General features: G+C 44.9%; 1 protein-coding gene across 3 annotated transcripts in view; it reads left to right on the top strand.

Annotated features, from left to right (window-relative positions):
* The window catches only part of METTL24 (methyltransferase like 24), a 100,097-nt gene that overhangs the window by 30,850 nt on the left and 56,353 nt on the right, over positions 1-12,894 (top strand). Inside the window, exons 2-3 of one of the 3 annotated variants that reach the window (XM_025444813.3) lie at positions 4,470-4,568; positions 11,555-11,694. In XM_025444813.3, coding sequence (XP_025300598.1) covers positions 4,470-4,568; positions 11,555-11,694 — 239 coding nt within the window. Of the gene's footprint in view, positions 1-4,463; positions 4,569-11,554; positions 11,695-12,894 lie in introns of those variants that run through there. The other 2 variants (XM_025444814.3, XM_025444815.3) reach the window with 2 other exon arrangements.

The following is a 12,894-nucleotide window of genomic DNA, read 5'->3' as shown; positions in this document are numbered from 1 at the left end:
TTATCTTTTATTTTATTTTATTTTATTTTTGGCATTATCTTTTAATAGTAAAATCTTGGAATTCAGTCTCTTTGGCTTGAAAGAATCTTTTTTTTTTTTTTTTTTTTTTTTTTTAAGAAACAAGTTTAACGCTGAAATCATAAATCGTAAAAATATCTGAGAGCCCCACGGCTATGCTTGTTGTGGTCTTTTGAGCCAGGTCCATTATCTGTGTGCACTGGCTTGGACTGACTCAGTGATCTTTTTTTTTTTTTTTTTTTTTTTTCCTACCCTGTGGGATGCAGAATCTCGGATGTCTGCAAAACAGCCTCAGAACAACATGAGTTAGCAGTATATATCTTTTGCTGTCCTTAATCTTACTTTTTGCAAATTTTTTCTCTGCACCCAAAACATCTTAGGGTTTAGAGGAAGCCAGTTCACTTTTCAATGCACATTTGCCTAGAGAAAGTGCCAGATAAAACCTTCACAAAGTGGAGGCTGCTGCTTTTCCTGGGAAGTCTGGATACCTGTGTTCCCTGAGCCTGCTGTCCATGCTGGGGGAGGGCCTCCTTTGTAGGAATGGAGGTTGGTGGTTCGGGGCCCAGGTCCCTGGGCTGCAAAGGAGCAGAGGGCCCCTCGTCCCTGCAGTGGCTCAAGAGCTTGGCTACTTCTCTGTGGCAGCTTATTGACATGTTAGCCCAAGTCAGCCAGGGACAGATGGACTGGCCCCGAATGACAGTGCAGCCACCCCCTTCTGCAGAAGCTGTTCCTTTACCCATCCCGGGAGGAAGCGGGGGTGGCAGACAGGACTGGGAATCCAGGTCTCCACTTCCTGGGAGTGCTGGGAGTAGCATCGTTCTGGCCACATGATATTTGGAGCATATGGCTAATAGTGTATGCTGGCATTAGGGAATTGTTTGGGGATAAAATCATAATTTTTTTTAAAGGTTTTTTGTTTTGTTTTTGCCTTGTTCTATGAAACACCAGCCATGGATGTTTTAAGGTGCCCAGAAAATTCTGTCGGCGGGTTGTTGGGAAGGACAAATATTGATGTGTGCACTGGAGAATTAAGACAAATGATAATTGAAAGAAATGATAAAAGCAAGTGGTTTCCTTGGGGAAATAATCACGAACTGCTGTCAGGCGGATTCCAATAAGAACATTACTTTTATGTGAAATGTTTTTTAAACAGCTCAACCAGAGCATTAAGCCAGAGCACGTCCAGGGCACCTCTTGGCTGTGTTTTTCTATTATACCTTCTTCACCTGCGATTCCTCGACTGAGCTTCAGTGTTCCAGCTGCCACGTTGAGCTTCATCATGGTCAACACTCAGTCAGAAATGAGAAATATCAGATTGCAATTAGGATCCTGAAGATAATCCTGTAGTTTCCCCACACAGCTTCACCATGTGGACTCATTGTTATTGATTTGTGAAGTTATTTTCGCGTGTTGGCTCAGGTTAAGTGGCTCCTGCTGTGTTTAGGGTGGCTCTTTAATGAAGCCTTGGGGCTTCTTGCAGTGGAGACTGCTTTCCACAATTTGCATTTATATTTTTTGGCATTTATCTTGGGGTTATGCTTGGGCCCACCATCTCTTTGTGACCCCATTTGCCCTATAGAGACATCTGTCAGAGCCCCCTACAGACTGTGTTACATTTATTGGGTTAAAGCTGTATTATTAAGTTATCCTGTATTACACTGTAGCCCAGAGCCTGGCATGAGGCACGAATGCCCACTGAATGAATGAATGAATAAGTCCCCGGTCAAGTGTCATTTACCTCTTTCCAAAGGAAGCTATGCAGGAGACCTTCTGTTTGCTTCTCCTGTTTCCACTCTTGTCTTGTTTTACAGCCCCCCCCCCCCCCCTCCCCGCGAGGCTAACCGTAGCCTCTCTCATCTCTGCCTCTTCTTGGCTTTGACAGTGTGGGTATACAATAGGACTGGATGTGATGGGATTGGCTTTGTTCCTTTATTGAATGCCTTCTCCATCCAATTGCCCTCTCTGGGTTCCACAAATTTCTCTTCCTCCTCGTTCAGGCTTAGGATTTGTGACGGCTCTCAGGTCCTATCAACCATAGGCATCGCATTCTTCTTATCAGTTTCCTTAAACCCTGGCCACACCTTTATAAATAGTCTTTCTTAAATTCTTCTCAAATTCACCAGTTGGAAGGAGCCCATTGTATCCTGCTAGAACTCTTGACTTACATTTGCCCCAGTCACCCAGATGACAAAGTTAGTTATAATCTAGATATGGTAATCTATCTCTCTTGCATTATTTTGAGTAAATGCTCTCTCCTAGGCCAGTCTGCCTCCAAATTAGAATCAACTCTACCGGAGGTCAGCAAACGACAGCCTTGTGGGCCAAATCCAGCCTGCAACCTATTTTTGTAAATGGAGTTTTATTGGAACACAGCCATGACCGTTGGCTTACTTACTGTCTGTGGCTGCTTTTGAGCTGCGGCAGAAGGCGAGGAATTGCAACAAACTGTATGGCCTGCAAAACCTAAAATATCTGCTGTTTCACCCCTTACAGAAAGAGGTTACTGATCCCCGATTTAGAGGAAGACCGTTATGGGTGGACTTAATCATTTTTATCAAGAGGCTCCTGGGCCAGAGGCTGGGGGCACTTGTGAGTGGCCATATGATGGGGACATGAGGAGTTTGAACCCCAGGCCTAGACAAGTTTGCCCAAAGCACAGTGTTGTGGCAACTTGGTAAGGCACTCCGTCATTTGATGTCAGAAGAATGTGACCAAGAAAAACTGGGAAGTATTTGTATTTAAATGTGCACGTAATTCATGATTTCATAATTAAATAATCTCCTGAAAAGAACTGCTTTCCCTAATGTTTCAGCCTTCCCCTGTCAAAGTCGGTTTATGTGTATCTGTCTCCCCCACCAGCCTGTACTTCTCGAGAGAGTCCAGGTTTTGTTCATATCTGTGTTGACCACTGTCTGGCACACAGTGACTGGTGCTCAATATTGTTGGACCAAATGGTAATCCACATCTACTTCAGAGAAGAGGAAAAAAAGGCGGGGGACAGTGGTGGAAGGCATTAACTGGGAAGATATATTAATGTTCTCCGGCTTTCTCTGATGAGAGTCTTTGCCTGCTCAACCTTCACAGAATGGCAACAGCTACAAGGAAAGTCTGGGTTCCCGGGAAGGGTGCCCCTCGGGGCAGACTGGCTACGTGATTTGTGGGGTTCAGGGCAAAATGAAAATGTGAGACCCCTGATTCAAAAATTTAATGAAAGAATTTCAGGACAGCATCAGCAGAGCATTGAGCCTGACACAGGCCCCTCTGAGATGGCACAGGGTGCACACCCAGGAAATTGGCAGCTGAGAAGAAGGTGGCCTGGGGGGGGGGGGTTGGGGATCAGAGAGTGGCAGGGCGCTCAGCTACTACCAGAAGGGACAGACCTGTCTGGAACCTAATAATAATGTCTTACCTGGAACGAGGCTTATCACTTATGAAGTGTTGGTATTTGTCTCAGACCCTCACACCAGGGCGCGCTCCTCTTTCCCAAGCCCACACACCCGGCTGGACGCTGACCAACCTGCTTGCTCTCCCACTCCTCCTAGCTTTCAGTAGAACCCAGTCACCCAGGCCACTCCATTTAGGGGCACACCCCCCCTCCGGTTTATACTGAAGCCTATCAGGGTTAGCCTGTTTAGGTATTTCTTGTTTGGGTGACAGGCAATTCTTGCCTCAATACCTATCTTGGTCTGCCATAACAAAATAGCACAGACTGGGTGGTTTATGCACAATAGAGATTCACTGCTCCCAGTGCTGGAGCTTGGAAGTCCCAGGTCAGGGTGGCCAGCAGAGGTAGCTTCCGGTCAAGGCCCTCTTTCAGGTTGCTGCCTTCTTGCCATGTCCTCACATGGTGGAAGGGCTAGGGAGCTCTGTGGGGTCTTTTTTTTTTATAAGACTACTAATAGCATTCAGGAGGGCTCCCCCTCGTGACGTAAGCACCTCCCCAAGGCCCCAGCTCCTCATACCATCACTTTGGTCATTAGGATTTCAACCTATGAATATGGGGGAGAGGGGCACATGCATTCGGGCCATGGCAATACCTGAGTGAAGAGCATGCATAGTTCAGAAGCTCTAAGCTTTGGAAACTGTAGTAGATAGGGGAGTTTTTCTTCGTATGGGGAGCGGATTGTGTGATACAAAGCCACAGTTGGGAGAGCCTCATGGGATCAAGTGGAGTTTGCTTTTGATCAGAAGAGTCAGATGTCCCCCAGGCCTCTGTAGTCTTTTGATTAGCCCAGTAGCTGGGCTTTCTCAGGCCTTGTTTGCTTTCCTGTGACTGATGTGACCTTAATGATAGCAGGTCTGAACCAACTCCCCACTGCCTGTGTGCAGACATGTTCATTTTGCAGGCAGCTAAAGGAGCCAGGGAGCCTAGCTGATATTCTGTGTCCTTGTCACCCCCACCCCTAGCGCCTCAAGCCCTTATACATGGACCTGTTTTCTATCTTTCGCAGGGTCCCCGGTGGCATATAGATCTCCAGCCGTGGGCAGGCCCTGCTCAGTCCCTGGATGAAGAAGTCTTGAGGTTCCTGAGATACATCAGCACCCCCCAGGTTGTATTCCAGGCGCAAGTGGGTTTGGAAACACTGTGAAAGATACTGATACACCCTTTTTAGAGAAGGATTTGATCAGTGAAGGGGTGGTAAGGTTCTCAGGGACTCCTGATAGGGACTTGGTAGGGATACAGTTTCTGAGGCCTTGCTGCTTAAATTTATCCATTTACTTAGAGGCAGATAAGATGCCTTCCATTTGCTTCAGCATCTTCCGCCTTCCAGGGTTATCATCATCTTGAGATGTTTTAATGATTCATCCCGACGTGTTTTAAAGATCCACTTTAGTAAATTGCTTTGGAAAACCATTTGAAGCGACAGATTCATGCCCGTGAGTAGGCAGTCAAGTGTGTCACAAAACAAAACCATCATCTGGGGTTCAAGTTCCATTTTGCATTTGGAGGAATCTGCCTTTTTTGCTTTTCTCCCAAGATGCTTGGCAGACCGGGACCCACTAGGCCAGAGAGCAGAGGAGATGTTGCAGGCAGTGGTGTGAGAAGCTAACGAATCCAAAGGCACTCAGATCTTAGGGCATTTAAAATCATGATGGAGCATCGGCCTTTATCAGTGACTTAACACGTTGTGGCAGCTCCTGCCTGGGCTGAGTCTGTGCGCCCCCGGCAAGTAAAGGGACGTCCACTAAGCAGAGTCTATGGCTCTTGACACGTGAGTCGGGAGATTCTATTCTCATGTAGCCTGATCTTGGGGACAGAGAGACATAAGAGAAGATCAAGGCCCGAGGGACACTTGGCCCTGAACTGAGAGGTGTTGGTAAATTAGGAACTCACACTAGAAGATGCCTAGGCTGACGGGGAGGAAGGTGCCCCGGGAGCTGCTGTGGCACTGGAGGTCCCGGGCTCTTTTGCTGTCCCTTCAGCCCACTGGTTCTGGGCATCCCACTTCTCCTCCAAAACCTTCCTGGCAGCAGAGCCCATTTTTTATCCTTGGAGAGAATATGTTTCTAGATCTTTAGAAAGCTAGTTTAGGGGTAAAAGAAAGTCCCATTTTTCATATGATGCAGTCAGACAATTGGATTTTAGTTATCTGTCACCTAGACATGGAAGTAAAAGCTCGTTGAATTAATCATGAGTTATGAGATGATAAATTGATCCCTGTGCTTTACATAATTTCATCTTATTTTGCTGCTGCAAATTAATTTGGTGGACTTTCACAGACTTAATTAAAATGCTGAAATTTTAATTTTATAGTTGGGTTTTACATGAAGGACCTCTCGACTGTGACTTTAAGAAGCCCTTAAGGCACCAGAGGAAAATGAGAGGTGTTAAATTTATGAGTTGGATTTGAGAACTCTGGACTCCACCCCCCAAAATAAATTGACCAAGTACAAGTCTCCAAATTCTATTTTATATGTATTTCAGGTTAATGTTCTGTAACTTATAAAAGGCATATTCGTGAGGCATGAAAGGGTGTTATTCAAGCCCCTCTTGGATTTTTCCCATGAGTTATAAATTGAGAGGAGAAAAATTTTGAGGGGAAAAGAAAAGCATCCTGCAATGTAGTCTGATGTGACCCTGGGCAATTTGCTTTGCTTCTCTGGCTCTCACTGTTCTGCTCTTAAAAAGGAAGAGAGTTATTGAATTATTTCTCAGGTTTCTCCCAGTTCTCTGAGCTGCACTGTACCCAGAGTAGCATAGGATCATTATTGACTAAGTGTCTTTGAGCACGTACTTTGTGCCAGGAACTGTGCCAGGCCCTGGGAATACAGTCTCTGGCTTCAAGCAGCTGACAAACTAGTTGGGAAGGTAGATAAAGGGCTGTATTATTCAGCTTGATGAGCGTGATGATAAAGATTTGGTTGTTGGAGCTCACTAGAAGGATTTTCATCCTCCAGAAAAACTGAGAGTTCTAGACCTCACTGTGATTTCGTAATCAGGGGTCGATTACTCAGGTGAAGCCCTATGGTTTCCTGTACTTCTAGGTCACTGGGAAGCCAGCAGGTGAGCGCTCGTCGGAGATGACACTGATTCTTTCTTTTTTTTAAAGATTTTATTTATTTATTTGAGAGAGAGCGAGAGAGCACTGGAGAGAGGGAGAGAGAGAGAGAGAGAGAGAGAGAGAGAGCAAGCACAGAGGGACAGAGGGAAAGGGAGAAGAGGCTCCTCGCTGAGCAGGGAACCCAATATGGGGCTTGATCCCAGGACCCCGGACCATGACCTGAGCCAAAAGCAGATGCTTAACCAACTGAGCCACCCAGGGGCCCCAAAACTGATTCTAAATCAGAATCTTTTGCTAAATACTGTTCCCTTCCCTTCTCTATGTAATGCAGTGGGTTTGGGGGCTGTCTTAGGCTTCATTTAGAACCCATCTTGACAATGAAAGCCTGAAAAACTGGAAGAATATTAGAGTCACTGTTACCTAAAATTTCCTGTTAGCAATCGTGAGTCATAATGGGCAGGGGGGGGAGGCCCTCTGAAGGTACTAAAGCAAATTCCACCCCCATCTTGTTATGCTGCTTTTTAAAATTAAAAAAAAAATGATTTCCCTCAAATCTGTGTTCAAGCTTGTACAGCAAGGCCCAGCATTTGATGTGTTCATCACTGATGTATTCATCCCTCCATTCGGCAGGCATTTGTTGAGCACCTGTTCTGGGACCGGCGCTGACTAGGGTATACAACCTGCATCAAATATCTATCCATACTGCCAAACAGCTAGGTTGCAAGAGGGTTGCGTGTTCTCTAATAGGGGGTGAACAGATGGGCGGGGGAGATTCCCCTGGCCAGGGGAGCTTGAAAACAGAAGCACAGGGCGGGGGACACTGTGGCATCCCATTGTATTGGCATGCAATGGGATGGCACCCCTGGACTTGCACATTGTAATGGCCCTGATGGCATGATTGGGGACCGGAATTTTGAATGAAACACTAGAGGATATAGTGGTTGGTAGAGTGTGCGCAGCATTAAGCTCAGTTTAATTAGGTATTGTTTTCTAATGTCAAAGACCATAATTACATCTCTGAGTTCTGGAGTTGGTGATATACTATGTGCTGCTAACAAGAAATGGTTAAATCATAAACACGGGGCTCTGTTCTAAGGGAAGGCTCCAGATCCAGCCTTTTATGGCCACCCCCAAACCATATGCCTCTAGGAAGCATGCCTTCCAGCACAAAATTAATCTAAGCAACAGTTGCTGTTTTAAAAAAGAAAAAATAGATTTTAAAAGATTTATCTCTCTCTCTCTTTCTCTTTTGCACGTCTACCTATCCATCCATCTATCTGTTCATCCATCTATCTAATCACCTACCCGTCTATCTATTTGGAAAAGTAACATAAAAACCCAAGCCCTGGAGATGCAGATGTTACAACTTTATAACAATAGTATCTATTATATTTATGGCTACACACACACACACACACATACACACTGGGATAAAAGCAACAAAAATACAACTCTTTCCTTAGATTTTGCCTTTCAAAATAATGGTATTACATACACATGCAGGTGGTCATTGAAGTGATTCTTGCCAGAAGTCCCCACATTTTTTTAATAATAAATTTATTTTTTATTGGTGTTCAATTTACCAACATACAGAATAACACCCAGTGCTCATCCCGTCAAGTGCCCCCCTCAGTGCCCGTCACCCATTCACCCCCACCCCCCGCCCACCTCCCCTTCCACCACCCCTAGTTCGTTTCCCAGAGTTAGGAGTCTCTCATGTTCTGTCTCCCTTTCTGATATTTCCCACACATTTCTTCTCCCTTCCCTTATATTCCCTTTCACTATTATTTATATTCCCCAAATGAATGAGAACATACAATGTTTGTCCTTCTCCGATTGACTTACTTCACTCAGCATAATACCTTCCAGTTCCATCCACGTTGAAGCAAATGGTGGGTATTTGTCGTTTCTAATGGCTGAGGAACATTCCATTGTATACATAGACCACATCTTCTTTATCCATTCATCTTTGGATGGACACCGAGGCTCCTTCCACAGTTTGGCTATTGTAAGTCCCCACATTTTAAGGGTTCCCTTTGCCAGTTTCTACTTATGGGTTGCCAGAAATTCTGTTCCATCTTTTGGGATACCAAATGAAAAGAAAATAAACTAATCCCTTTAAGGAGCACTTGGCTGGCTCAGCTGGTGGACCATGTGACTTGATTTCGGGGTTGTGAGTTTGAGCCCCATGTTGCATTAGAGATAAGTAAATAAATCTATCTATATATCTTAAAAAATAAATAAATCCCTTTAAGTTAAATAACTGAAATGCATTTCAGAATCACTTTTTCCTGGAGTCTCTTCTCCTTTATCCAGGCCTAGTTTGCTAAAATTACAAGGGGAATTAGAGAGAGAGAGAACATAATTACTGGAGTTGGAGCTTAGCTAGGAGTTACTGCCCTCAATTATTTTGCTTGCAAGAGTTTATTGAATCCCTGGCCATAAATCTTAACAAGAAAGTTTAAAAAATCAATATTTAATTAATTTTTAGGACCTGAGTACTCCTAGTTGTTTTCAAAAGCTGATGTCTGCCCATGAGATGGTTAATAAATGGTTAAAAGGGAACAACTCCTGTGTTACATTTTTGAGCTAGGAGAGGAAAGGGGAACGAACTGTGAGAGAGAGACTGAATGGAAAAGAATGTCTTTCCAGTGGGGATATATCTGTGCAAGATGAAATCTATGGAAGAAGAAATGCTTGAAGTGTCACCTTTAATAGAATAAAACTCAACTCCCCAGCGTTAAAAGGAAGGACAGCTGAGCCTCAAAGCCCTGAACCTTGGCCCTTATTCCTTACTTGCTTCCTGGAGGCCTCTCCCTAATGGTCGATGCCTGCCTCTCTGGCTTGTTGCTAGGGCTGGGTTTGGAAGGGCTGCTGTTTTCATGTTACGGCTCTGGCCCAGGTGTAGCCTCTTCCTTTAGTCTGCTAAGGCACAGGTGAGGCTGGCCTGGAATATCTCGGTGGGGCTTTACAAAAGGGCCTGTAAGCTCACAGGACCTCCTGCAGAAGCATCACCTGGGGGAGCATATTACAATGCATTTCCCAGGCATCAGCCTCAAAGATTCTGACTTTCCAGATACGGCATGGGACTCAAGAATCTGTATTTTGAAGTACCTCCCAGGTCGGTCAGAATGTCGGTGGGAACCATACCTTCAGAAACCAGGCGAGAGCTAACTTTCAGTGGTGTTAGGAGGGAGTTATGAACAAGAACCTGGGCACGTCCCTATCACTTTCTGTCATTATGAAGGTCCTTAGGGAGACGTGCACGCAAAGAAATGGGAATTCTCATACCACTTTAATAAAAACACTGCAGGAAGCTGCCCTAGAAGCTGTCCCGGTATCCTCCGGGACCTGCAGAGCTGTCCTGGCCTATCTACACACCTGCAGCGGGGCAGCGCGGGGCAGCGCGGGACAGAGTGACAATGAAGTTAGGACATTTAAGGCACAGGAGTCCACCCACTGGTGAGACAGGCCCAGTGAACACACTGAACTTTGGTTAATTAGATCGGCCGTGTTTCCTCCCTCGGGTGAGTGGGGACTAGGAAGTGGGCACACAGAGGTATCATTTCCATTTATCCGTGGGAGCATTGTAGGAAATGAATTATACAAATTAACCTGTTGATGGGCCCCGTTAATAAATATATTCTGTAATAGTTGCTTGAAAGAAGATTCAATTCCATTATTATTATTTTCCTTTAAGCCGTGATAAGACATTGGTTGAGGGAAAAGAATACATATCTAGGTTTTCACGTGTTAGGCTTTCCTCTAAAATGTCCAAATCCTAGCACTGGACTCTCTCATTTATCTCTGATAAACAGCGCTGGGTGATCTTGCGAGGCCAGCAGCCCCACGTTGCAGCCAGTTAGGGAGATGCTGGATCAGTTGAGTAGTAGGCTGTGTGCAGATATGCTTTTCAGATTAGAATGTTGGAAATTCCGTTAGATAAGAGAATTGGACAAACCTAGAGTACCTTCTTAGGAAGAAAATAATTTGCTGTAGGCTTCCTGATGAATTAAAGAGCCTCAGAACATTTGCCACGTGCGGTCTGTTGTCTGTGTTGTGACAGCCGGGGCTGCTGCATGATCCGTGGAGCATCATGACGATGAGGGCGCTTGGAGGGGCTGGGGGAGACTGAGGCTCAGTAAAGCAACGCTGGCCACAGAGGAATACCAGGGCCCCAGAACCTGCTTGCTTTGGTTCTAGCAGCCTCCATCAGTGCACACTGCGGCAGCCTTAAACCCAAGTCAGGATTCCCCAGTCGGTGTCTTTGCCTAACGTGCATTTGAAATCAGAGACTTGCCTCTGCTTGATTTAGTTACGTGTTCCCTTTGGTTTCCTTGTCTAATTTTGATGGATGAGTTAAAAGAAGCGCTTTGGTTGGCTCAGAAAGAACTTCCTGCGTGGAGCTCTTGCTCTTCTCCTCCAGAGGAAGCTCCTTAGCACAGCGTTTTGCAAAGAATAGGGTTCGAGGCAGCAGGGACTACAAATTCATTTCAATTGACCCTCGATCAGCTGTTTACCCCAGATCACATATGCTACCTTTCTGGACCATGGTGGCCCCAGCTTATCTGCCCACAATCGCACCTCACAAGTTCCAGGTGGGAACACGATGGGTTACAGACCTCTGAGTTTTGCCAGCACTGTTCTCTGTATCTGGAATGCCCTTCTCAGTCAGCTTCTGTTCATTCTCCAAGGCTAACACACCTCTGCAAAGCCTTTCTGGACCCCTCCTCTCTGCCACCTTTGTTCCTGACTTGTTCTCCCTTGCAAATCTGTGCATAGAGCTGTAGTAGCTCTTAACTTTGCTTCAAACCTATCTCTAGTCTCCACAGGGTTCCTTCTGACCCAGCCTTTGGAGTTCCTCTGAACATTTGACAGCAGTCTTATGTTTGCCAGGGGAGAGGTGTGGTTAGCAGTGGAGAAGGACATAACTCTCCTGTTCTGGCTTTCAGGGACTGGGGAAGCATAACTCCCTACCTGCCATTTATCATCCGATGCTTTAAATTATTCATATTGACTTCCAATCCTTACAGATTGCATGCAATCACATGAGCACAGACAGCCTAGCTACTGACTCCAGCCCTGCAAAGAAGCCCTGGTCAGTCTGTCTTGATGACAGGTTTGGCTTAGCTCATCAAATCCGCAACAAGCAATGCCGCCTCTACTCTTTAGGGTAAGTGCATTTTATCGCAGAAGAACACAAAACACTCTTGCAAGTGGCCAAGGCTTTTTCAGCAACACAAAGCTATGAATGGCTGCTGAGTTTAACAGGTGCTATATTTGGTCTCTCGCCATCATTTCAGACTGCTCTGTTATGTAACAGTGGGTACCTGCAGATCACCAGGAGTGGCCAGGGCCATTTTGTCTCTCATTGTGCTAGTGGGAAGTTGGCAACTTCAATTTTCATCATGACGATGATCCTCTTGGTGAAGCAAATGATTTCCAGCTAGAATTACATATAGCATCCTTATTAGAGAGAGAATATTAAGAATTAAGAAAAAAAGAACAACAAGCATATTAGAAATTTTATGGATGCTTATGATGAGTGACCCAAGATGAATGGCCACTATTGGATCTTTATGTTATGTGCCAATGGTAAATCGGTGTGTACTTCTACATAGAAAGAAAAGGGAATTCTTGTGAAAACAGTGCAATTTCATCACAATTGTGGGAAATAGTAATATTCAGTTATTCAGGCTGAAAATGACCCGAATATACAAGTGAATTTCGAGAGCTTTCTATAGAAAGGCAAATATGAAGTAATGAGACTACTTCACCAAGTGTAGTAGTATTCACATCGAGATGTGAACTTATCAATATACGTCTCAAAAAAAAGGCAGGGAAGAGTCATTTTTATTGGGAACACCCTATTCCACAGGTTTTTCGAGGAAGCTATGTGATTAGGTTCTTAGGCAAGATCCCTTACAAAAATACTGAGGCCCCTGGCCAGCGTCTTATGATTGTTTTTCCCTGATAGGTTTTCATCACTTCTGTGATTTACATTCAGGCACATGAGTAATGACTGCCAACCTTAATCCTAGATGATAAGTGATGGGTGGGAGGGGAAGGAAGGACAGACATTTGAGTATGTGCCCAGAGGATCACCATGGATGCCAAACTTTACCAAACAAGAATTCTTAGTTACAATCATCATGGATTCTTTGTAAAAATGAAAGGTTCAAATAAAGTTTCAGGATAATGGGAACATTCTTCTATGGGTTTGATGAAGAGTGTGCATCAGTAGAGTTTGGAACACTCAGTAGACGCTCAGTATATGTTTGCTACATAAATGATTGCTTCAGGTAAGAGACAAGGGAGAGGTGCTGGTTGGGCTGTGATTTAAACCAGGAGGCCAAACCTTAGGAAATTAGTT

This window comes from Canis lupus, chromosome 12, assembly GCF_003254725.2.
Source record: "Canis lupus dingo isolate Sandy chromosome 12, ASM325472v2, whole genome shotgun sequence".
NCBI classification, from domain to species: Eukaryota; Metazoa; Chordata; class Mammalia; order Carnivora; family Canidae; genus Canis; species Canis lupus.
The sequence above is the reverse complement of the archived record's forward strand: the minus strand, read 5'-3'. Positions and strand labels throughout refer to the sequence as shown.